Raw genomic sequence first — 25,306 nt, forward strand, 5'->3', positions numbered from 1 at the left:
ACCCTTCCAGCCTTGAGAGTAGAGGCGTTCCCCAGGAAGCTGCCAGGGCAGGGGATGGAGCCTGCCCCTGTGGGGCCCAGCAGTGTGACAGATACTGTGCTGTGGGCTGTGCATGCCTCACCTCATCTCGTCTCCTCACAGCCACGCAGCAAATCTGGTCTACTCTCCCCATTTTGCAGATGTAAAAACTAAGGCCCACAGTGATGATGAAACCAGAGGGAAGCATCAGCAAAAGGAGGGACGATCACCCTCACTGCCGTTCACTGTCAGGCTGCTGCCCCAGGACAGGGCACAGGCCTTTGAAGGGGGCTGCCCTCGCCACTTTTCAAAGTTGTCAGATCTATGGGTCTGGCCTCAGAAGACATGGCAGGCTAGATATAAGGTGACTCCCCGTTCCTACCCCAGCCCTGGTGGAGTCAGGGTGCCCATTCTGTGCTGCGGGCTTGGGACTCCATGAAGAAGAAAGCCCCGGCTGCAAGGTAGGAGGAGAGGGGGACTCTGAGAACAGGACTCTCCTTCTTTGTTCTTTTCTCCTCCCTTCCCCTGGAACCCGAGCTTAAGGACCCTTAGGCCAGCCTGGACAGAGGGGACAGGAAGTGCACAGAATTGGGGAGAGCCCAAATGGGACAGGGCAACTCCCCCCAGACCTCCCGGGGGCCCTCCCAGGATCAACTGTCAGAGGCTGGTTGTCCTAAAGGAAATCAGTAGTTGCTTTTCCCTCCAACACATTCAATTGCTCCTTTCATCTAACAGGGAGTTGTAAATGAGAGTTTATGGGATTTCTAATGATGGTGGTTTCCCTTTATCAGCCTCCAATTCCCACTCCTCTACTAGGATTGACTCTGGAAAAGGTTTTGACCAGGAATCAAGAATCTAGCAGAAACCTGCCCTGCTTCATAGGGAGGGCTAGAGCTTGTCAGATTGGTATCTGAAGGCCATGGGAAGCTCACTACCATGAAGTCGGATCTGGGTTCCAGGCTGCCTCCCATCCCAGATGGCGCGCTTCACATCTCTGGCTTCTGGTTCTTTAGCCATAAACCTGGGGTAATAATGCCTGCTCCACCCACCTACGCCACAGGGCTGCTGCAAGGATCAAATGAGATTATAGGCCTGAAAGGCCTTGGAAAAATATAAAGCAATCACCCAACCTGGTTTGGCTAAGATTATTATTGCTGTTGTGATTGTGTGTAGGTGCGAATGGAAGAGCAAATTATGGCAACCTGCAGGTCTGAGGGTGAGCTTGTTTGTGTTACATGGGAGTGTATGCGCCAGTTTTGTGGAAGGGTGGAGTTCTTGTGTTTGCACCTACTTTTAAAAGCACATGTGGTTCAATGTATGTGGCTATGGGTTTACCAGCATAAGGACACACATTAAAGAGCTTTCATGTAGTCACATATAATAATATTATACTAAAATATAATGCAACAGTCCATGTACCAGGCATTGAGCTAAACACTTGATTTGGTGCTTTTTTTTAATCCCCATGATGTGTTTATGAGGAGGTGTGGGCCAGCATAGGTGTGCAGGTTGTGTACATGGCATTTGCTACATGTGTGTGTCCATGCTAGAAGGGGCGTGTCTCTGATGTAATGAATATGTAATGTCTCTTCATCTCTTCCAAGTGGCAGGAAGTGTCTCCATGTGCTTGCCAGAGTTTCAACAAAAGTATGGGCATAAATGTCAGTGAATCTAAATATGTGTGCACAAGCATGTGTGTGCACACCTGCCTCCCTATTCCAGGGCCGATTAGTATAATTGTTCATTATTTATCAGCTGCTTGGGCTCCGTGAGCCCCCAGCAAACCCTGAGTGCCATTGCCACGCAGCCATCAAACCCACACAGACACATTGTGGGGACAGCAGCAAGCTTGGGAGGGGCGCCACTCTGTTCTCTGGAGCCATGATCTGTGCCCAGAGGCAGGGCCCCTGCCAGGGGAATGTACAGATTGAAACAGCAGATTTGGAGTTGCAGGGGCGCTCTGCAGATAGGCTAGGTTCAGGGGCCTTCAGGGCAGGACAGAGACAGCACCATCAGGTCCAGAGGACCTGGGATCAAAAGGATAATAGTTGCCCAGCCCTGGATCACCATCTTAGCATAGTAAGCATGGCGGCTGCTGAGTGGATGGGGGTGAAAGAGTCCTGCTTTTCTCCAGCCCCACCCTGGCTCCCCTTGTCCTAGGAATTCATGCCACCTCCACCACACAAGGCTGATGACATGCCCAGTCTTTGGGCCTCCTTCCTTTCCTTCTCACAATAGTACCCCTCCGGGCTCTATTCACCTCTGAAGTTACACTTCCCAATCCTTCCTGACCCTTTTAACTAGGGAAAGGTCCCTGCACACCTGACATTCCCACAGGCTCTAGATTTCCCTGCCGTCCCACTTCCTCATTGATCCTTGCTTATCCTAGTGGACTTTGGTACCAGGAAGGAGGGGAACAAGTCTCAGTTGTTTAGGGCTTTATCCTAAATACTTTATACTAGGCCTAGCATAGTATCTGGTCATAGTTGGTCCATAATATTTCTGTGTGTGTGTGTGTGTGTGTGTGTGTTTCTGGGGATTCCCCAACCCCCATGAATGAATTATTGTTTAAAGTCTGCTCTAGGCTGAGGAGAAGTCCCCTACCCCCATCCCTTCCTCCATCCCACCCCTCAAATAATCACCACCCCCAACAGGTGTGAAGATAACAAATTTACAGAGCACTTTTACCAAGATCCTGAGAGCCATCAGCACCATTCCACAAGTCTAAGACACTGACTTGAAGAGTTCAAATAACTCACTAACAAATTATCCTGGCTCACCAGGGCTTTCCTAGCTTTAGCACAAAAGTCCCATGTCCTTGGTCACCCTTCTTGTCCCGGGTTTCACAGTTGGCAGATTCAGGACTTCAGCCTAGTACTCCCAACTCGCAGATCATCATGTCCCTCTGCTCAGCTGCCTCCTGAGCAAAACACAAAATTCAGCTCCTCAAAATTCAGTTACCTTCATGGGCTCTGCCTACCCTTTGGATGTCACCCCCCAGGCCACTCACCACCCTCCGGGAGCACCTCTCCCCAGAAGAACGTGCTCAAGGAGTACAGGGCATTAATATTAACCTAAATCAAATATAATTCAGAAGCTCATTTCTGCAGGAAAAGCTCTTTACATAATATAGGGAAAAGTTAAATCTATTATTAAAGTAACTTTGTGATAATATTAAAGTAAATTTTTAAATAAAATTAAAATGGAAAATCTTCATTCACAAATTTTTTTCATTTTTCCAGGTCACTGCCCCATTTTCCTCTTCATAGATGCCTATTTTTATGGAATTGTAATGCAGCATGTGTATTATACTTGTCCTTTTCACTTCACATTATAGAAACCTGACTTGGATTTTCCTTATCCAGAATTCTCTCTGTCACTAACATCCCTCATTAGCCCAGATCACAGGGATGCTGGGCTCAGGGCTGCCTCCTCTCCAAAGGACGCCTTCTTCAGCAGGGATTCTCAGCTCAGGGCCCCAGCTGGTCTTCCACAGGTCACCGTGAAACACTCTCCTTGAGCGGAAGTGTGGTTCTCAGGGCAGATGGACATAGTTTTCATCAGCTGCTTCCTGGAAAGGGCTGCAGCCCACTGAGGCTAAGACCCGCAGCTCCACAGTCCCAGCCTCGGCTCCACACCCAGGACAAGTGTCCCCTGTGCGTTTTCTCTGCTGCTTTTGAACTGACCAAGGAGTTCTGCTCTTCCTTTAAAACAAGTTCCATTTCTTTACTTCCATATGGCTCTCAAAAAGAAAAATACTCATTCCTCCAAAGTAATCCATCCTGACAGTCAACCCAACCATGACACCTATACCAAAATATAAGGGAAGACAGGGCAGGAAGCCAAGTGTCCTCTTCCTTTCTCAAAGTCCTCTTTTTTTTTTAATTTATTCTTTATTCTTCTCCATCAGAAGTATTCCAGGATGAAGCTCTGCAAGTGGCTTCCCATCCTCATGATCTAAGCTCCTAGGTCCATGCACAGCCTCAGTGGAAGCTTCTTTTCAAGTATTCCAGTCCCAAAGCAGGAAACATGCCTCCACTCACCTGCAATCTTCCCTAGGATTCTGGATGTGGTGGTTCACAGGACTGTAGGGAAAGTGTCCTTGGGATGGCCTGTCTCTCGGGCTGATCTCTGTCTGGTCTCCCTGCTTAGCCCTTGGAATAGAAACAGGGACAATACTAACTCCCCTTCTGAACTCAGTTTTTTCTGGAGAAATGGATGTTCAAGATGGGACTAGGGCCTTTCCATATTGCCCCAACAGCCTTGGAGATCCCTGGGACACTGCAGCCCACAGGGGAGAGACTGGCTGCCTGTTAGCCATCTTGGTACCACTTTGACACACTAGATCATTGGACCTGGCGGTGGGGTGCAGCTGCATTTAGCTGATCCATCCCCAAGAGAATGGCAGCCATGGCAATAGAGAGGCTCTGCAGTGATCTCGGTAGGAATAACAATAATTAAATGTTGCTAAGCACTGTGGGATACAGAGGCACCATCATAATCACCACAGCTACCACTGTGATGATAACAGTAATTAGGGGCTGTGGTTACCCCACTACCCCCAGGAGCACTGCCTGGGGCAAGGTTGGCCTGTCAGCTTAGGGAAAGGGGTACCTATGCAGGCTGTCTCTGGGGTTGACTCAAGTTCTGGCCACACTTTCTCTGAGGGATCCCTTCTCTTCTTCCTTTCCTTTCCTCTTGCCCTCAGCCTCAACTGACCTTGGATTGAGGACTGGGGACACAGGAAGGGGTGACCTCCATTCGGCATACCATTCCAACATACCTTCTGCTATCAACACTTTCCAGGGGTTTGGGGAATCTTGGGGATTTCTTCATAGAGTTTCCTCACATCAAAGTGAGCTTTATTAGCCAATTACTGAATGACACAGAGGGGCCTGGGATATGGCCGGGAGGGGAAGTCATTATTGTATTGACTTTGGGCCTTTTCCAAGCCCAACAGTGCTTGTCTGAAAACATCTCCAGGCCGAGGGAGGGGCTGGGGAAAGTGTCCTTGGGACGGCCTGTCTCTTGGACTGATCTGTCTGCTCTCCCAGCTTAGCTGACTGCAGCTCTGGGGTGTGGGAAAGGTGAGCCCAGCAGCCTGTGCTTTGAGTGGATTGTCATTCCAGCAGTCACCCAGTCTCAGAGACAGGAAGGAGGGCATGTGGAACTCATCTCATCCGTCTCCATGCCAGAGCAAAGATCCCATCAACAGCATGGCTGATAAATGACCCAGCAGCCTCAATCTGAGAGTGACTTGAAGTTCATTCCATGGCCGGTCAGCTTGGATCCCCACAGTCGTCCCTAGACTAACTTGAAATCTACTCCCCAAAACGGATGCCACAGGCCCTGATTCTCCTAGGAAGATCCACAGACAGCGGCTCCTCTCCCCCTACAGGTGCTGAAGATCACTAGTCACACGCCCTGCCACTCCTTTCAGCCTTCCCACTTGTGAAATAAGAAGTCACCTTCCAACCTCTCTCTGCAGGCAACTTCAGCTTCCACTTCGCTACCATGACCTTATTAATTTCCCCCACTTTCCACCTGCGCTACTCTCTTTGTCTTCCCTCCAGAAAAATACCTGTCTTCCCAAGGTTGCGCTCTCCTCCCCTCTCACCCACCATCCACCCCTGTCCAGGGCTTGCTCCATAAACGACCCCTTTCACTTCAGATACCTGCTTCTCCAATCCCTCACTGTCTACCGGCTCTTTCTGTCTGACTCCCAGATGCTCAGCAGCATTTGATTCCCCATCAAAAAGGCTCCTGGGCCTGTCTCACTAACCCTCCAGGCTTCTGATCAGCTTGTCCCTCTGTCCACCACCAAGCTTCTCAAAAGAAAGAAGGACACCTGCTGCTTCTGCTTCCACTTGCTGCTTCTCCCCCCTTTGATCTGGATTCTGTCCTTGCTTGGCTGCCAATATCATTCTCTCAAAGGTCACTGGTGTTTTTGCCACTGTTTCCAAAGACCTCTTCTGGCAGAGCTTGGTGACATGCCTGGAATCCCAGCAACTCAGGAGGCAGAGGAAGGGAATCACAAGTTTAAGGACAGCATGAGCAATGTAGCAAGACTCTTCCACAAAAGAAAAAACAAACAAATAAAGAGGACTGAGGATATAGTTCCCTGATACAGTGCCCCTGGGTTCAATCTCCAGTACCCCAAACAAACCAAACAAACAAAAATCCTTCTGTCCCTGCCTGCTTTCTGCAGTATCGCATGCCATTGGCAACCTTCTCCATTGAATCCTTCTGTCACTGGCTTCTATGACAACCCATTCTCCCAGGTCACCTCCACTTTCACTGACCAATCGTCATGTGTCCATCCTACCCACATCGTTGCCAGATTCATCTCCTGAAAGCACAGATCCGACAGATCCCAATAATGGCTCTCCATGGCCTACAAAAAGAAATGTGCATATATATCATATATGCATATATATCATGGAGTGGTTAAATCACATAACTATATGTAATACATAACACAATAATCCATCAAGAGTTTTCAACTTTTTTTAAGCAGCAGAATCTTCAAATCCATTAAGAAGATTCCTTTTCAGAAGTCCAAACCCAGTGCACAAGAATATCATGCTCTTTAAACAGGGCTCCTACTGAAGCAGTGGTAAGGGAATGAGGAAAGCCCAAGAAATCCTAGGGTTCTCAAAGAATAATTTGAAAACCATTGAACACACTAACTTCCTCAGTCTGCACATGAGAACACTGAGGCCCAGGCAGGGGAAGTGATTGGCAGAAAGTGGCACAGGATGTGAAGGAATCAATCAGCACATTCTCATTAAGTGCTTACCAGATACCAGGCATGTTCAAGATGCTAGGGAGAGAAGAGAGAAAAACTAACGTGGTCCCTGTCCAGCAGAAACTGACAGCCTATTGGAAGTGAATCAAGCATTATAAACAATTACTGAAGCAGTTACAAGAATGCAACAGGAGCCATGGGAGAAAACAGGAGGGAATGTGCCTGGGACACCACGAGGAAGTGACAAATGTAAACTGAGCCCTAAAGAAAAAGTAGCTGACCAAAAGGCAGGGGAAGAGTGTTGGTGCAGATGGAACAGCTTGGGTGCAGAGGAGACATGTTTGGTGGCTAGAGCTTCAGGAAAGCCCAATAGCTTCTACTTAGAGCCCAGGAGAGGGGAAAGATGAGGCTGCAGAAGCAACCAGGAGCCCCATACTCCCTGTTGAGGACTTGACACCAGCCTCAGAGTCGGGCAGGCTAGGGAAGGGTTCTCAGGAATCAACCTGATCATTTGCATTAGAAGATAATCCGCTGCTAAATGCAATGTGGTATCCTAGATTGGCTCCTAGAATAGAAAATAGACATTAGTGGAAAACCTGAAAAAATCCAAATAAATTCTATAGTTTAGTTAATAGCATTATACTAATGCTGACTTCTTAGTTCTGATAAATGTACCATAATTATATAAGATGCTAACATTTGAGGAAGCTGGATGAAGGGAATATAGAAACTCTGAACCATCTTTGTGATTCTTTTGTAAATCCCAAATTATTTCAACAAAAAAAAGTTTTCTACACACACACACACACACACACACACACACACAGGTGTGTGTGTGTGTATATTCATTCCTCTAGCAGAATGGAGCAAAACTGTATGTGGGGAGACAGATTATAGTAATAACAATGCCTAGCACTTAAGCCATTTTCCCTATACACCAGGTATTGTTCCAAGTACTTAATATGTTTAACTTATTTAATCCTCACAACAACTCCATAAAGTAGGTGCTATTATTTCCCCCTATGTTACAGTTGAGGAAATGTTGAGCACATAGAAATTAAATCACTTGCCTGCAGACGCACAGCTACTAAGGGTCAGAGCTGGTGTTTAGGAATTCAAATCAGGCGACCTAGTTGTACAGTGTCATGCACTTGATCCATACATGTTATCCTCTCCCCTCAGTGTGTACAGGCCATACTGGTCTGAGGGTACTGTAAGGGCTACCCGGAAATCATGAATGCAGGCACGAGAGTGACAGCAGAAGTGGAGCAATGTCATTAGATATATCAGACAGATTGGACACAGAATTAATGGGGTTTGCTTTTGAGTTGGAATGTGACAGCTGAAGAAGAAGGAAGGAGCAAAAATGGCTCCTGGGCTTTACGAGGGACCTGAGCCCGCTCACCTGATATTTTGTCTTATGCTTCCTCCCACCAAGAAGGAAACCTTCCAGACCTTTCATAATCTGGCTGCACCCACCTGTCCCTTTCTCCTACATATCCCCAGGATGAAAACAAATGGGAACACTTGCTGTTCCCACACTAACAGAACCTCTTCCACCTCTATGCACCTCTACCTTCTTTTCAAACTCTGCCTCATACATGAAATTCCCTCTTCTGCCTCCCTTGGTCCAAACCTGATCCATTCTTCAAGGCCCCAGTCAAATATCACCTCTTCCAGCAGCCTCTCTGCTTCTTTAAAGACGATGAATGTAAAATCATATGATCTCATTTATCTGCCATCATCTTCTCCAACCAACCCATCCCCAGGCATTCATGCCCCTCCCCTAAAGACACACACTCTTGAAGCCCATTTAAAAACAGAGCATCCAAGAATTCTCATGCCAAATTGGGGAGGGTAAGAGAAAAAGAGCAGGGAACTGGCAGATGTTGGTGCATCTGGAATTGTCCCCTTGAACCCATCCATCCATTCAGCTTCCACCATGCCAGGCACAGAGTATGAATCCAATTCAGCAAGGAATCCAATTCAGCCCTGGCCCTTAAAACACTTGACAGCCAGATGGGAGAGTCCCAGCTGCAGAACCAGCTATCATAAACTACATTTGAGAGGGGCATTCCCAAGCTTAAAATCTTGCTGGTGGCTACTTGGCATGGTTCACAGAGCACCAGGCCTGTTCTTTCCTGGAGATTAGGCTCAGGTTAAGATCAACCATTTGAGGGCCCCAACCACCTCCCCTGTTGCTCACCTTCATTCCTTTCCTTGTGCTGACCCCCTACCTTAAATCTGGTCTCCTGACTGCCTTCCCCAGCCAGGCTCAGCTTTGATAGATGACTCACTCTGCCCCTTTCCACTAAGCTTTTGCTAAACTGCCCAGGCTAAACTGGTTACTTTCCCCAGGACCCACCAAACCACACCACACCATATATGTTTCTTCCTATCATCTGTTTCTGCATCTGGCTTCCCCCTGCTAGACTGGGCTTCCTTGGGGCAAGGGCATTACAATGACCACTTCTGTATATCCCCAAGCCTGGCACAGTGTTTTGGTAAAAAAAAAAAAAAAAATTACGTGTTAAATGTAAAAGGTACAGCAAGTGAGCAAGAATCCAAGCAAGCGAGTGTCCATGTGAGTCCCCAGTGTGACTACTTCAGGAGATACTCCTGGGCCAGTTCCCCAGAAGAGGAAAGTGGTGCCTTGCTTGCCTTTCCTGTTCCTCCTACACTCAGGATAGATAATTTACTTATTATCAGAAACAGGCTGTTTGGCTCTGCTCCTGCAGCCTTGGAAGCTGGGCAAAGGGCAAAGGGAGCATTGTCTGGTCAGGACTCTCTTTAGTGGGAAACCCTGTCTGCCTCCCCCAATCAGGGATAGGGACAAGAGGTCTAGAGTAAAGGGAGAAAGGGCAGGCTTCGGGCTGCCAAGGGCTCTGAAGGGTGCATTCGTCTTGGCAGGAAGGCCACCACACCCGGATGTGGTGGGTGGTGAACGGGATGGGGCCGAGTCCCTACCCTGGCGGGGACACTGACTGAATGAGCCACTTTCGCGGGTATCCCGCAAATCAATCAAAAGAGAGGCACGGATTTGCGTTCCCTTGGGGAAAAGGAGAGTGCTTCGATTTGGGGAAAGGAACCCCTAAACTCAGTAACGATTATAAAAGAAACCGTGCCAGAAACCTGAATGCCTGATCTCACCACCAGTGCCCACCACCGGCTTCTTTGGTAGCTTCCGGTTGGCAGCGCATAGAACTGTCTCTGCATTCAGCGTCCAAGCGCTGCAGAGGAGTGGTAGCTCTGGCTACCGGGGTGTAGTTCCAGCTTTGCTTCTTTCTGGCTTGGGCGAGACGCCTAGCCTTCCACTGGGCCTTTGTTTCCTCATCTGTGAAATGGGTCCAGAGTTGGAGTAGAGGGCTATAAAAGCTTTGACATTGCTAAATCCAGTGCTTTCCGCACCGCTCCTCCGCCGCGGCCCCGCCACCCCATCTTAACTCCACCCCCGCAGAGCTGCTTCTCTCCGACGCCGGCCGCTAGGGGTCACTACCTCCCTTTGTCAGCGACCAGGGAGGGCAGCCCGCCCTCCGGCCCACTCCCGGGCTGAAAGGCGACCAAGGGGGCATTCCTGGAGCGAGGGGGCCTGAACGGGACCCCACGGTCGTCGTCCCATCGGCCTCTGCCTAGGCCCTGTAGGCGCGGGCTGGCTAGCTGGCGGGCGGAGGCCCGGCGGGGCCAGGCGTGCGTCGGAGCCAGGAGGGGGTTAACGCTAACCCCTCCCCCTCGGGCTGACATCACGGGAGAGCGGTGAGAGGCTGGAGCTCGGCGAGTGAGAGAAAGAGAGGGAGAGGAGCGAGCACGGCTCGCCTCGGCGCCCAGGCAGCTCCACATTGTTGCGGATCGCCGGCACCGGGCAGCGCAGCGGCGACGGGGACGCGCGGCGCACCCGGCTCGCTCTCTTCGCGCCGGCCGCACAGCCTGAGCCCCTCCGGCAGCTGGCCGCCAAGCCGTGTGCCCGCAGCCTGGGCCCCGAGCCCTCCGCGCCGCCCGGGCTCGTCCCGCCATCCTCGGAGGACGGCCGGCCATGGACGCCTGCAAGTTGGAGCCGAGCGGGAGGGTGTGAGCGCGCCAGGGGCCGGGAGCCCGCGCCGCGCAGCCGGGCAGCCGGGCGCGCCGGGGGTGGGTCCCTCGCCCCAGCCCGACTCTGCGTGGAAGAAGAGGGCGGGGACCCGCGCGGGGAGGAGAGCCGAGGAGGCGAAGGGGGCATGACTCGTGCAACTTGCGGCGGGCATCTGCCGAGCCTCTGAGCCGGCGGCAGCCCGGGCCCCGGATTGCGGCCGCGCGGATCCCACCCTGCCCACCCCGCCCCGGCCGACGGCTGCGGCTGACCTGGATCCTCCGAGCGCCCGCCGGCCGCCAGCGATCCGCCCTCGTCTTCCGGGCTGGTTTCTGGAGCGCGAGGAGCGCCCTCCTCGCCTCCCCTCTCATCGGTCCCCGGGACCCCGATGGCTCGGATGGGGCTTGCGGGCGCCGCTGGACCCTGGTGGGGACTAGCTCTCGGCTTGACCGCGTTCTTCCTCCCAGGTAAGCGCGTTCACCTCTGCACCCCCCCCCCACCCCCCGCCACCCATCCAGTGCTTCCCCTGGGCTGGGAACTGGATGGCGGGCACTACTGGGTTGCAGGGAGTGAACGGAACCACAAAAGTTGGGTCACGGCTTGGATAAAAGGGGAAGTAGGAGGTGGCGCGGCGGAGAAAGAGAGGTTGAGGAGCCGAACAGCCTGCCCTGCAGGGAAGCAGTTAGATGCACGTCTCTGTGTAGCAAGAAAGCACTTTCTCCGCTCAGTTCTTCACAAAAAATAATAATATGTAATAGCGTTCTATTTATTTAATAACCAGTTCTCAGCTCGAGAAGCAGTTTGGAAACACTGCATGTTACATAAATGCAAAATAATCACCGTAATCACCGTCTCGGGGTGTGAGACAACAGCCCCAGGGGGAGGGCGTCAGTCTAGGAGCTGGTGGGCTGTGGGTTTGGGGGATAGCAGGGGGGCTTCGTTTCTTTCGTCGTCCCCTTGCCAGACGGTCTCAGGCTCTCGGCCCCCTCCCGCCGCACATCGCTCCACCGCGGGCACGGAGAGCCAGCTCCTGCTGCAGAGGCGGTTCCTCGCTCACCTGCGGTTCCTTTCCTGGAGGGTGAGGCCCGAACTGCTGGGGATCGCAAACTCGGCCTTGCGCGGGACTGGGCTCCGCCTTGGAACTCCGCTTCTAATGCTAGGGGTTCTCCCGGGAGGAGGTGCCACGGGCTTCGTGCCAGCCAGGTGGCTGCTTGACCCACTTTCCCGAGGGGCCACGAGGGTGCCGAGCGTATCCTTCCTTCCTCGAGGTGCGGGCTGCCAGCAGCCAAAGGGTTAATACAGCGCAGGACCCTGAGGTGGCCCACAGTGGACCACTCTGACGGGTGGGGTGGGGGCGGAGGCTGGGACCAGCCCAGGCATATTGTGCTGGGGAATGAACTGGAAAATGCGTTTAGGAGGCAAATCCGACCGATTCCCCTTGCCTAGATTTAACCCTTTGTGTCCCTGGGGAAGCTACTGGGTTCCCAGTGGGACACCCAATTTGGGTCAAGGTGGGGGAAGGGTCCTTGTAGCCCTCTGGGAAGAAACCTGAGATGATGACCTCTGCCCCTAGCAGAGGGAGGGGGGCAAAGGGGAGCTTGACTGAAGCACATGGTCCTCACTTTGCAGTTTCAGGATAGAGGGGTGGGAATACAGAGACTTGTTCCCCCTGGGGCAAGAATATGAGATTTCCAGTGAATCTTCCAGTCAGAGTTCCCAGGCAGTTTGTTAGAGGGGGTCAGCTTGGCTGTCGGGGTTTGGGGTTTGAGTGATCTTCTGAAAGGCAGGAGCCTGACCTCATTATTTCTGTGCCCCTTTTCCTACCAGCCAGCTCACTGCTGGAACTCCACAAATCTGGCTGGGTGGCAGATGCCAGGGAGAGCAGTTTGTGAAAACAGGTGTGTGGGGAGGAGGTGTCCCCACCCCTGAATCCTGGGGTGCATCTCTCCTAAGGGGGAGAGGGGAAATTCCAGGGCTCACTGGTGTCATTGCCACTTCCCATGGCCATGACTGAGCCCCCTTCCCCCAGAGTGGCCTTATGGAAGTAAGAGGTCTACATCTCACACTGGACGGCCTGGGAAGCCCAGGACATACAGAAGCTTGGACTCCAGGACTTGCTTGATCACAGGGATCTGTGCTTCTGGGAATCCTTTGATTCCACACATCCACATTCAACCCAGAGGAGGGAGAGTTTGCCCAGAGCTCTGGTTGCTTCTAGCACACTAGGGGTTAACCTAATCCTGGGATGGACAAAGGGCGGGAAGGTTTGGGGAGGGGGATGAAATCAGCCTCATTCTCCCCTCCTTTTGTTGCTCTCTCTCCCCAGTTTTATGTTGAAGGGTGGTTAATTCCATCTTCGGTGGCTAGAGGCCTGCTGTGTTCCACCTGCTTAGGAAGGGGGACTGGGAGGTGACCCTCAACTGGCTCAAGGTAGACACTCCCTTCACCAAAAATCCAAATGAGAGCTTGGGGTGCCAAAAATGGAGCCACAGCAGAGACAGGCAATTAATAAGTGTTCTCTGATTGATTGTAACTGATGGATGGGTGGCTTTCGAGGCAGCCAAAGTTCCAGACTCACCAAGCTCCTTGATCCACTGCCTGCGTGCCTTGCTTTCTCTGGAGTCCACTGTGAAAGGCAGGTAGATATGGTTGTTCCCAGTTTGACCCTTGAATAGAGGCCAGTAGGCCCAGAAGTGGCCAGCCCACCCAACTTACACACACACACACACACACACACACGCACACACACACACTCCTTTCTGATTGCTGGCTCCTGCTTCTCTCTGGGGACTTGCCAATCTGCTGCTCTTTTCTGGGTTCTCCTGGGTTGTGATAGGGAGCATTGTGGGGGTGGGGAGGGAGGAGCCCCTAGTGTGTTTGATGGCACCTGACCACAAACACTCCCAATCCAGCTACTAGAGTGTACACAGGAAAATTTGTTTCAACAACACAGACTTTACCAGGCAGGGTGGTGAAAGCCCTAGAGCCTGTCTTTGTTTCCTGACATTGACACTCTGTGGTTCCTTCCCGTTAACTTAGAGGAGAGGGTCAGTGGGGCGTGTGAACTGCAGCCCAAAGAAAGATGGGGAGCCCTAGGAGGAGGAGGAGGAGGAGGAGGCAGAGAACCTGCCTGAGAAGCAGGTGTCCCATCTACACCACACCCTCCCTAATTGGCTTCCCTACACCTTTTGTCTGGAAAGAGAACACACACCCCAGGTGTCATGCACACTCTCTCTCGGAAGACCTGTCGGGCCACATGTACCCCTCTGCAATCTGTGTACAGCTCACTGTCATGAGGTGGTTTACTTTGAAACTCTGAGTGTTAGAGCTGTCGGGTTATTTCCTCCCCATTTCTCACAGACAGTGGTATTCTCGGGCTTGCTGGGCAGGGCATTGTGGCAAAACCAATTCTGCTGGCCCAAGGCTTGCAGTGTGTGTCCACAGCTGACTCCAGGCCTGTTTTTGAGGCAGCACCGTGGAGAGTGTCTCAGAATCAGGCAGGAGGGATCAGGAGACATTGGACCCAGGGGCCTGGCTGAATGGCCTAGCAGGTGTCTTTTCTACCTAGACTCCTGAGCATGTAGCCCCAGATGCCCGATGCTGGCTGACATCAGGAGTTCATCAGTTCCTTTCTCCACCACTTGGCTTTGCACAATGAATCCACTTTGGCCACAGCCTGGGCCGCCTGACCTGCAGGCCCAGTTTATGCTGGAGTTTATGCTGGAGCCAGCTAAAACCCTAGTGCTGACAGCTGAGCGAGTGGGCCAGGCTGGAGGGGCAGAGGGTCGCCTCCAGTTGCTGTGACTATGATGCTGCCATTGTTTAGCACCTGACTAATGTTCATTGTTCAGCACAAACAGAAAACACCCAAGGGAGGTGTGAATGTATCTTCGATTTTTCTGATTGTATCGTTCCTGGTTAACCTGGTAAATTGAATGCCTCCTGGCCTGGGGAAGGGGCAGATGGAGAGGTGTCTGCGTATTCACCTGTTCGACTGATTTCTTTCTTTCTTTCTTTTTAAAAAACTTTGATCATTAGCCAGCACGCCAGGCTAGAGGGACGTTAGCCAGTTGTGGAACTTGGCCTGTAACGTTTTTAGAGTCTTGCCTTTGGTCTGGAGTGGTTGTGTGCACGGCTTTGTGTGTTCATGTTGATGATCTGTAGTTCCCTGTCACAAGTGCAGCTCTCTGGGGACTAGGATGAGGAGGTGTGAGCACCTATGTCTGCCGGTCATCATGGGACTAGAGCCATAGAGTATCAAATGTACGTTCCTATAGAACTGATTTCCTATGGCGTGCTGATGGATTTTGTGAGTGGTTCTAAGCTTTGAAAATGCCTGTGTCTATGTCAGAGTGTCAGTGAGGGTGACTTTGGGAGGAGACCCAGGATTTGCCCTTGGCCAGCTCCTTCCAGGACAAGCTGCCTGGTCTGGGTCCAGGTCCTTTAGGTGGGTGGGTACCCTGGGAGCTGCTGCTTTTTCTCCTCTGCCCTTGGCTTTAGACTAGGCCTCGGCATCCTCAGCAGGAGGCACCTGAGACCTTGACAACACCTGGAGAGACTCTCCTGTCAGCCTTCTGTTTTCTCTGTGGCCAGCGGAGCAGTGTTTGAGCCTGGGGTTAACCCTGGCCTGCCCTGTGGGTTCTCATGTCCCTCAATGGCTGGGATTGGCAGAGGGAGATAGGTTTTCAGCTCCTGATTTAGCATCTTTGCTTCCTGCTTGGGTACTTGGGGGAAAGAATCACAGGAGGGGGATAGTAAATCCTGGATTTTTAAAAAATAACATGAACAGAGGGCTTCAGTTCTCCATAAAAAGCCCTGCAGAGCCATTTGCATGCCCAGGTCGGCAATTTTAGGTTTTCCTAGAAACATGGTTTGAGCCTCAGGAAGTAGGAGCCCTCTTGTTAGAAAGGAAGTGGCAATGAGAGGCAAGGAGTGGAGAGAGGATAGTCCTAGGAGCCTAGTACCCTGTGCCCGGGCCAGCTGGAAAATGTTTTGCCCGTAGTGCCAGCCCCCCTCCATAGAGACCAGGTCTGCAGAACTGGTAGCAGATGTGCTGGCTGGGGCAGGAGTAACTTAAGATCTGAGCAGGATCACCTTGCAGAGGGAATGCCCCGAGCTGGAGATAACACCCCTTAGTCCAGTTAACTCTTTACACTCTGGAGTCTCATTCACTGTTTGGAACTGGGAGACGGGCAAAGAGAAAAGACATCAGGCCCTATCTGAAACCTCAACCCGTTCCACAAGGAGCACTGAACTCCGTGCAACAAGAGGAACTCAAAAAGGACTCAAAGACATTCTGACAGCACACTGTAGAATTTTCAGGGCAGTGGATAATCCCAGGTTTATCCTGGGTAGGGCTCAGGAGAGGCCATAGGTGTATAGTCACTGGGTCTTAATGGGAATTGTGCCTTTCAGGTTTCCAAGGGAGAGCAGAGAAGCAGATAGCCCAGTCCTCTCCCTGCCACCTGGTGGTTGCCCCATCTTGGCAGCCCAGCATAGTGACACTGTGGAGGGTGGCGATCTGGGCTCCGTTGAAATCCAGCTCCATCGACTGCTAGCTGAGTGACCTCAGTGAAGTTGCTTTTCAGGCCTTGGTTTTTCCATCTGTAAAATGGGTTTCTGTCAATACAGATTTCCAAGACTTGTGAAAATGAGATTGGGAATGATGAATGAAAAGTGCTTAGCACGTTGCCAGACATATGATAAGCATCTTGCAAAGGGTGGTGACTTCTGTCCCTACTCCTTTCCTCTGAATGCTCTTGCCTCCTGAGTGCTTGTCAGGTAGCATCACCTTTATGGCTCCCTTGAGAAAGAGACACTCAACTGCCCACCCATTGCTCTTGTCTCCAATCTGGTGCTGCTTGGAGAGTGAGTCCCTTCTCCCACTTGGACATAATAACCCAGGTGCAGCAACTGGGGAGTAGCCAGGGCTCTGGGAAGCTCAGGTGGCCTGGCTGGCTACATGCCCCTGCCCCGTGGTGGTCGAGGACTGTGCAGGGAGCAGGTGCTACACAGCCTCCACTCTGCAGCATGTCGCCCAGGGCTCTCCCAGCACCCGCCTCGCTGCCTGGCTGGAGCCCAGCTGGGGTGCCATTGCCCATCTGGAGCACTGGCTGTGGCAGCATCCTGGCTGGCAGGGAGGGCCTGGGACTTGGCCTCTGCCTCCTTCAAACTTTCACATTTGAGGAGAGGATAGACAACAAGACTCTCTCGGGGAGTCTACCCCCCTGGTGAAATGGTATGAGCCAGATAGGTAGCGAAGTCCCTCCTGGGCTGCTCCTCCTCTGTTGCCTCCCCTATCACAGATGGAACCCTTCTGCAACATTATAATGACAGCAGTGTTTGTTTTCAGCTCATCTATCCTCTTCCTGACTGTTCCACCCAATATATAGGCCTTACTAGCATGACCTCCACCTTACAGAGGAGGAAAGTGAGACTTAGTTTTGGTACCTTGCTGCCCATCTCATGCCAGTATGGCCAAATTAGGTGCCAGGACTTGAGACTGCAAACCCAGTAGATCAGGAAGATGAAATGAGCTGGGTTGGACAGCCAGGCTGGATGTGTCCTCACTGAATGTGTCCATGAGATGGCCGTCCACTTCACCTGCCACCTCCATCTTCAGTCCCCTGCAGTGTGAGCCAGAGCATGGCAGCTCCCTGGGAAAGTAAGGGATGAGTTGAGAATGTAGACTGGGGAAGGGTCCCGCTGGAGCTGGCCATGGACCCAGGGTAGTCTGAGTGCGGGATGCCAAGGGCCAAGGGAGCTGTGGGCATCCCTCCTCCACTCCAGGGATGTGGCCTGAGACGTGGCCATGAGCTGTGAGTGTGGAGCTTCGGGGTACAGGCAGGCCCAGGGCAGGGTGTGGCCTGGCTCAGGGCAGAGGGCAGGTACTCATGGACTAGATGGCACAGCCAAGAGGGGCAGAGGGACAAGATTTGGTGGATAGAGTTAACTCCTCTCCTTGGCCACCCCCACTTCTCTGGTCTGCACAGACCCCAATTTCATTCCCAGTTTATGAGGAGTCTCATTACCAAGCCACAGACAATAAAACCCGCCTGACCACTTTGGCCCGAATCTCATTAGAGGACATGAGTTCCGCTGGCTGGTGGCTCCTTTGGGACACAGCTGCAGGCGTGGCCTGAGAGGGAAATAGCCCATTGGCCATAGGTGTCAGAATGTCCCATTGGGCAGCTGAGTTCAGTCTATGAGCTTACATGAAGTCCCTTCCTCTGAAATCACCACATGCATGCTCCCCAAGCCTGGAAACTTGGGGTCCCAAGTTTCTCTACCCCCTGGAACTCTTAGTTCTGCCCCTGGCCTCTTAGTTCTGCACGCAGTACCTCTGGGACTGTTCTAAGAGTCTGCCTCCTCTAGAAGGAGCTGGCTCTGAAGCTCAGCCCGCAGCATTCCTTGGAGGAGGGCTCTTGGGGACAGGTGACAGCATACCCAGTCACACCTGTACAGCTAGAGCAGAGATGGAATTGGACATCCTTGCAGTGGCCTTGGCCTGAATCTTGGCTCATCTTTCTATCCAAAAAGCAGGGGGTGGGGACTTGGAGACACCATGGCAGAAGTTCTTTCCCACCTATAAGTGAAGTTTCACTCAGGACTGAAAGAGCAGCCACCACCAGGGGCCACCTGGTAGCCTTGTCAGGAGCTTCCTGGTCCCGTCTCCTCCCTGGGGTTGAGTCCCTAGGCTACTGTGATAGGGCCTGGGATTCCACCCACCGGAGACAGGATTGGTTTTTTCTTAGCAGATTCTGGTGCCCGTCGCTGCCTCCACTCTGCAGTCTCTTTCTCTCCCACCACCCGGCTTCCAGAGCACCACCGTGGCCTGGTGGGTGTCACTGAAAAACAAGACCAGAGCAAAGAGAAGCACATCCCCTCCCTTGGTGCCTCAGGCTTTTTGGAAAAACTGCAGGCTAGACCCAAATGACTGCTTCTGGGCACACCTGGGCTCACTTGACCCCCACAAGTGGTCACACAGTTCAGTTCATACTTTGGCAGGGGAGCTGCTATTCCCGTCAGCTGAGTCAGCGGAGATTGGACAGCCAATCTGTGATCAGATAAGAGTCCTTATCTGAGAGTAGGGGACAAGAGGCCTATGTTGGGCCCATGAAGCAACCCCATAAGGTCCTGTCTGCAGTTCTTCTGGAGCACAAGCCCCACGTGGGATTGGGGAGGTAGCTGCCGGGAATGGAGTTCTCCCTGAGCTGTGCCCCGGGTCCCCCGGGTCCCTCCCACTCTTGGTCCTGGTGTCTTGTGGGCAGATGCGGTTAGCTGCTAGGATAAGAGCAGGGTAGAGGAGGTGCCTTGGAGCCAAGCCAGCCCTGTTACTACTTCACACGGGTCCCACTGCAGGGGAGGTGACAGCAACATCATTACTGGCAGCCAGACTCCTGACTATGTGTGCCCACACTGCTGCTTGGATGACTGTACCCCAGAAGGACACTCATAGGCCCTGGAGCATGTGATGGCTGCGCCGCTAGCTCATCTCCCACTGCCCTCCCTGCACCCCACCCTGCTCACTCTGGTGCTTCCCCACCCAGTGCCATTGTACCTCCTGTTCCCTCACATTCTCCCTTCCAGCCCATAGACACTAACTGCTGAGGTCAGGAGCCACTGCAGTCCTCAGGCTTCCCACTTGAGGACCACCTCTTCACTCACAGCCCCAGCACCTAGCTGTGCCACCCTGTGGTCTGATACTCTCCACCTTGCTCGGTAGTTCTTTGAGCCTGAAGTTTGTCTTCTCCACAGTACTGAGAGTTCCCTTGCTGATGCGGCTTGGTTTCCCCGGGGTCTAGCCTAGTGGGCCACTAGTCCATGCCACATGGAGAGACGGTTGCTCATAAGGACTGTTGGTGATGATGATAAAAAAAAAAAAAAAAAAAAATTTATTGAGAGCCCTGGGTGCCAGGCCTGTTGTAAACATCTTACAGGTAATAACTTATTTGATCTTCATAGCAACTCATGGAGAAGGTACTTCTGTTTTCTCCATTTTTACAGATGGGAAAATGAGGCCCAGACAAGAGTCTTGTAACTCACGATTGGTCACAAGGCTGGTAAGTGGCAGAGCTAGGACTCAGGCCCAGAAAGTCAGGTCAGAGTCTATGATCCTACCACTTGACTAAGCCACCTATCTTCTGGCAGGCGGGAGGCTGGGTGATGGAGGAGACAGCCTGGAGTACTCATGAGCCCCTGCTTCCAGAACTGTCCACCACCTCCACATAGCACCTAATGTTTACACTGTGTCCCTTGATGGCTCTGGAATAATCTGGTGCTGTCATTGTATATTCCCTGGAGCACCTGGGGAGCTATTAGCCCTGTATATTCCAAGAGTTACTGTTATTTTCTTTGGATACCTTAGAAGTATTAGAAATACAGTTGTAGTGAGCATGATGGTACACACCCCAAATCCCAGCAATTCATGAGGCTGAGGCAGGAGGATTGCAAGTTTGAGGCCAGCAACTTAGCAAGGCCCTAAGCAAATAAGTAAGACCCTATCCCAAAATTTTAAAAAATAAAAAGGGCTGGGGGTTAACTCAGTGGTAAAGTGCCCCAGGGTTTAATACCCAGTACAAAAAGAAGAAAGAAAGAAATACAATTGTTATATCCCTGGTATATCCTGCCCTGGTCACTGCTGTACCTTGGGGGTTTTCGTGTGGCTGTGCTAGAGTGGAATGTTTTGATGTTCCTTTTTCATCCCCTGAATCTGGGGACATCATCTCCCACCACATTTTGTGGTGAGACTAGGCCAGGCATAGAAGCTTCCCCAAGAGAACCTGTGGAACTGCCCCCGGCGGGTGTCCCAGGCTGGCCCCGCATCATGAATGGGTCCAGGACTCAGCAAGCTGATCCTATGCCAGATCCCATCCCAAGCTTCTGGAAGGTTTTGGTCTCTCTTTCCCTCTCCCAGAGATCTCAAATGATGGCAAGGGCGGGGCCCCTGCCTGGGAGTGAGGGAAGAAGAGGATTTAGGGTGTTCACCCGCGCAGGCTGCTTTGATCTCCTGGGATGAAAGGGCTGGTGCTTCCTCTGCCCCAGGCAGACCAGGGACAGGGAGCTGGGGATAGAGGCAGTTGATCTTGGGGCCAGGCCTCCTCAGCCTCACAGCAGGGGTAGAGAACATCCTAGTAGAGATCACAGGAGCAGAAAAACCAAAACCCTTTCCTGATGTGTAACTAAGGGCTAAGCATCAACTTCGGACGGTACACATGCCGATGTCCTCTCGGTCACCCAGGCCCAAAGCTCCTCCTGGCACCCCCTGACCCTCGGTTACCCTGTGGGCTCGGGCCTCACAGACTCCCTTGCTTAATTAGGAAGGTAACTTGGCTGCAGAACAGTCATCTGATCTGTTTCGACGCCAAAGAGAAATTCCTCCTAGACCCTCTGCTGTTCCAGATTATCCATGCTCCGTTAGCTTGAATTACCACATGGCCCCTGTGGCCCAGACACCAGCCATAGACATGTGATAGTGCTGGGGGCTAGAATCTACCCTGCACCCAGGAAGTGCTTGGAAGTTGTAGGAGGAAGGTGGGCTTAGGCCCTTCCTGAGTCCCTCCAAAATCCAAGGATTGCCCAGCAAGCACACAGGGTCCCCTGACCAGACCTGCAGGTGGCTGCCCTGATTGTGGGCCAGACCATTTTCATGCCCCTTTTCTCTGCTCTCTGGAGCGGGACCTCCTCGTAGGGCTTTGAATCTACAGCAGAAGCTTCCTGCAGTAGCTCCCAGGTCTCAGTTGGAGCAGAGGCAGGGATAGGCATCTCCCCAAGTGTAAATAAGATCAGAGCAGAGCAGCCACACTGCACTGGATGATTTTATTATGTTTGCCCACTTCCCCCGCCCCCCGAACTGTCTCCATCTCATTGGCCTAGATTGCTGCATCTCTCAGAATGATGGATGGGCCTCCTCTCTCTTCCCAGGGAGGGTGGCCAGCCCTGCTATATCGTCCTGCCCGGCCCCTTCCCAGATTTATTCCCTATGTTTATGTGGCCAGAGAGTCATCAGTGTCCTGGGCTGGCTGAGCACTCTGATTATCTCCACTGGATTGATGGATGGGCCGTTGGTGAACTTAGGCGACAGACCACTGTTCCCTGCTCCCGACTCTGCCCTGGCAATAGCACCCTTCCCTGCCCTCCCAGGAGTCAGATAATGGGCTGGGATCAGTACTGAAGAGAAGCAGGAAGGATGGGGTGGGGGCAGTGACAGTCCTTGGCGCCCTCCTCTCAGGGGCTGCTGCTGCAGAGAGAGCAGAGAAGGGTGTCTGTGGCCTCCTCCGCCCCAAGCTCTGCTTGGAAACACCTTTCCTAGGAAATGTCCTTGATGGCCCTCTCCCACCTCCTATCGCTCCATTACCCTGTCCCCTTGGCACTTGTGTACACAGTTTGCTCTATAATGATAATCTGTGTGGTTTATGTGTTTCTTTACAAGTGTTTTTATGTCCTCTGTGTGTGTATGAGGGAGGTTTATGATGTGTGTGTGTGTGTGTGTGTGTGAGAGAGAGAGAGTGTGTGTGTGAGGTCACATGATGTGTGTGCGCACGGGCGTGGGCATGCACGCCTGCTCCTGACTAGACTGATTGCCATCTTCACGGGCTGGGGCTCTCGCCCAGCTCCTGGGGTGGGGGGCAGAGCCTGGGTGCCAGGGTGTGGTGGAGGGGGAAAGGATGGGAGGCAGCCAAAGACGATGAGCGTCTGAGCCCGGGTCTACACTGCCCTCAGCCTCCAGTTAGAGAATAGGCTGAGGTCAGTTAGGTCATTATTTTGTCTGTATGATCACAAACAACTGGTTTGACTATTTTTCTTCTCTAAATTGAAACCACTGGTTATTTTGGAGCCAAATCATGTCAGCATTTTAAGACTTACCTGTGTCAGTCTTAAAATGAGCATCTCGTCTTCTCTAAACTTGACTTCCCTTAACTGTAGAATGGGGGCCAGGGGGTCCTGAGAGGCTCACAAGAAGTAAACAGGAAGAGCCCTCCCAGCAGGTGTGACCTGGAATGTTGTGGGGTCCCTTCACCAGGATGGTCAACATGGGTGGACCAGGAACTCAAGCCCCAGGGCTCTTGCAGGCAGATCCACCCCCCATCCCCAGAGGGTCACCAGGGGAGCTCAGTGGCTCCTGAAGCCAAGACGCCTGGGCCTCCTTCAGGGGAGCTGGAAGCGCAGGATTGTGACTGCCCCAGGGTGCAGTGTAGAGAGAGCCAAGGCCTGTGGGTCACCCTCCCTGCCTAGATATGCAGGCGCGGCTGTGGCTACGCCAAGCACTGTACTGTCCTTCACCCTCCAAGGCAGAGTCTGCTTGTCCCCCTCCCAAGGCCAGTTCAGGAAAGAGCCTCCCAGCAGGTGCACAGCTGAAGGTACCTCTCTGGGCAGAGGAAGACAGAGATGGGTCAAGTCTGAATCCTAGAGTCTGAGCATTGCAATCCCTTTCACATCCTAAAACCTCTTAATGACATCCCTTCCAGTTGGTGGATCAGCCAACTTGAACACGAATGTCCCAAGTGGTGGGGAACTCACCACCCTCTGTGGAAACCCCCATAGTGCTCTCTGCCCCACATTCCCCTCTACACTCAACCAAGATCTATGTTTTGGAAGCTGCTGCCCATCAGTCCTGTTTCTGCCCCTCAGAATGGCACTGAGTACATCTGATCCCACACATGACGTCCCCCAGGCACCTGGACTGCCTGAACTCCAGTGTCCCCACTCCCATAAGCTCATGTGATCCAGTCTCATACCTCACGGTCTCAGATGCCGTCTTCGGTGTCTAGATCCCCAGTCACAGGGGAGTTGCTCACAGAATTGAACCTGGTGCTCCAGATGTGGGCTGAGCAGCCTGGAACATTGGCCTCTGATTGCCTGCCTTCAGCCACAGCTGTCCAAGACCTAAGAGTGGCAGCGCGGGTCGCTGTCTGCACCTCACCATCCTTCCCATCCTTTCCAGCCCTCACCCCTTCCCACCCCTGTTTTCTTTTGGATTAACAATAAATTGCAGTGAAAGATCTGCTTATCTCCAGCAGGAATTAAGGAATTAAGCTGGTGATGGGGAGAGAAAGGAGGCAAGAGGGAGCATATTGCCAAGCATCAGGGTGCACAGAGGCCAGGGGTGTGTGTGCAGGGGGTAGCAGGGCTGGGGGACAGGACTCTCTGCTCACATTAGTAACCCTGGTGGTAGGCTGGGCCCTCCTGGGGGTGGACTCAGCCGCTTTGAAATGGGTGTGCTGACTAGTGGAAGGAGGTGCACCACAGTGCCACAGGTGGGGTGATCTCCTGGCAGCCTCTCCTGTCATTCACCAGTGCTGCCTGACCCAGTGCAGCGGCTCTGTGGCGTGTTGCAACACGGGGAGGGCAAGCCACAGCACGCTGCAGGGTAGGGTGCTGAGCTCTTTTGACGTTAGGATACAGAGGCAAATGCTGCAGTCAGAAGTCCAGGGGTCCCTACCTTGCAGGCAGTTTGTGAGCACTGTCCTGGCACTGAAATGGCCCCAGGCAGGCCCTGCCACTCCCCTGAAGGGGTCCTCACCCTGGGGTGCTTGGTTTCTGTGCTAAGACAGTCACAGCCCCTGGCCAGGCCAGCATCCCGGCCAATGGTCAAGAGCGCAGGGAAGCAGGACCCATGGGAAGTTCAGCAATGATGGTGAGGGAGCCAGAATCAGGGCCTCAAGTCCAGGAGTCAAAGCTGGTTAATAATTAGTAACTCTGGTTAATAATCATTGGGGGTTTTTTACCCAATTTTAATTCCCCTGCCTCCTGTAACCCTGGAGACCTTTCTAGGCTATGTCCAGGCTCAGAAAAGAAGCCCCCCCCCACCCCTAACCTGGGTCACCACAGCCCAGCCAAGCTTCGCCCTCTGACCCTCCCACTGCCACCCCCTCCCCCAGCTGGGTCTGGTCTTTAGAGCCATCGTGGTGTTTAATCTCCAAGAGAGATTAGTGACCTGCTCCACTGCCCTCCCCCACAGGCTGTTTGGAGGCCCCTAGATATTTCCTGCTGGACGGACAGGCCCCGTGGCCACCCAGAGAGGGTCTCCCCAGCAGCGCTGCTGCCCCATTGACTCTTTTGGCTTTGGGCCTTTTCTGCTGACCATGCAGTGTCATGGGTGGCACTGTGGGAAATGTTCCCCTAATCCTTTGGGTGAGATCAGTCAATCAACCAACAAATGCTCTTTGGACATCCGCTATGTGAGGAAAAATGCTTTAAGCAACTAGAAACATTCAAGACTTTACTCCTCTGGTGGCATCAGGATGCACTTGAAGACACCTGACCCCAGGCGGGTGGCTTAGGGTGAGGAAGCGCAGAGGTCCATGTGTCTTGGGGGTTGGCATTTTTCATCTCTTAACTGCTGGGAAACTTCTGGCTGGAGTTTGTCCAGGTTGGCCTGCCTGTGGCCTGGGGTCCTGGGCACAGTCCCGTTCTGATGGTGGTCAGAAGAGTTTTCTAGAGCTGTTTTTGAAAGCCTTGTGGTCAGGGGAGAAAGA

General features: G+C 52.6%; 1 protein-coding gene and 1 long non-coding RNA gene across 6 annotated transcripts in view; one reads left to right on the forward strand and one right to left on the reverse strand.

The window, feature by feature from the left end:
* Positions 1 to 10,328: 10,328 nt before the first annotated feature.
* Positions 10,329 to 25,306, forward strand: part of Nectin1 (nectin cell adhesion molecule 1) — a 63,054-nt gene continuing 48,076 nt past the window's right edge. The window contains exon 1 of the mRNA XM_046438657.2: positions 10,329 to 11,296. Coding sequence (XP_046294613.1) covers positions 11,218 to 11,296 — 79 coding nt within the window. The 5' untranslated portion in view covers positions 10,329 to 11,217. The remainder of the gene's footprint in view (positions 11,297 to 25,306) is intronic.
* LOC124088863 (uncharacterized) lies at positions 16,124 to 24,074 on the reverse strand. 5 transcript variants are annotated; one of them, XR_006850487.2, is made up of 5 exons: positions 23,984 to 24,074; positions 23,567 to 23,714; positions 18,558 to 19,684; positions 17,280 to 17,485; positions 16,124 to 16,433 (listed from the first exon to the last, which is right to left on the reverse strand). It is a non-coding gene; the product is annotated as an uncharacterized LOC124088863 (long non-coding RNA). The 5 variants fall into 5 exon arrangements; XR_006850490.1 differs by lacking the exon at positions 23,984 to 24,074 and having other exon boundaries at positions 18,558 to 18,885; positions 19,543 to 19,684; positions 23,567 to 23,977; XR_006850491.1 differs by lacking the exon at positions 23,984 to 24,074 and having other exon boundaries at positions 18,558 to 18,676; positions 18,829 to 19,684; positions 23,567 to 23,977.

Source organism: Marmota monax, unplaced genomic scaffold, assembly GCF_021218885.2.
Source record: "Marmota monax isolate L192 unplaced genomic scaffold, Marmota_monax_Labrador192_F-V1.1 WCK01_AAM20220418_F8-fsc00081, whole genome shotgun sequence".
NCBI lineage: Eukaryota > Metazoa > Chordata > Mammalia > Rodentia > Sciuridae > Marmota > Marmota monax.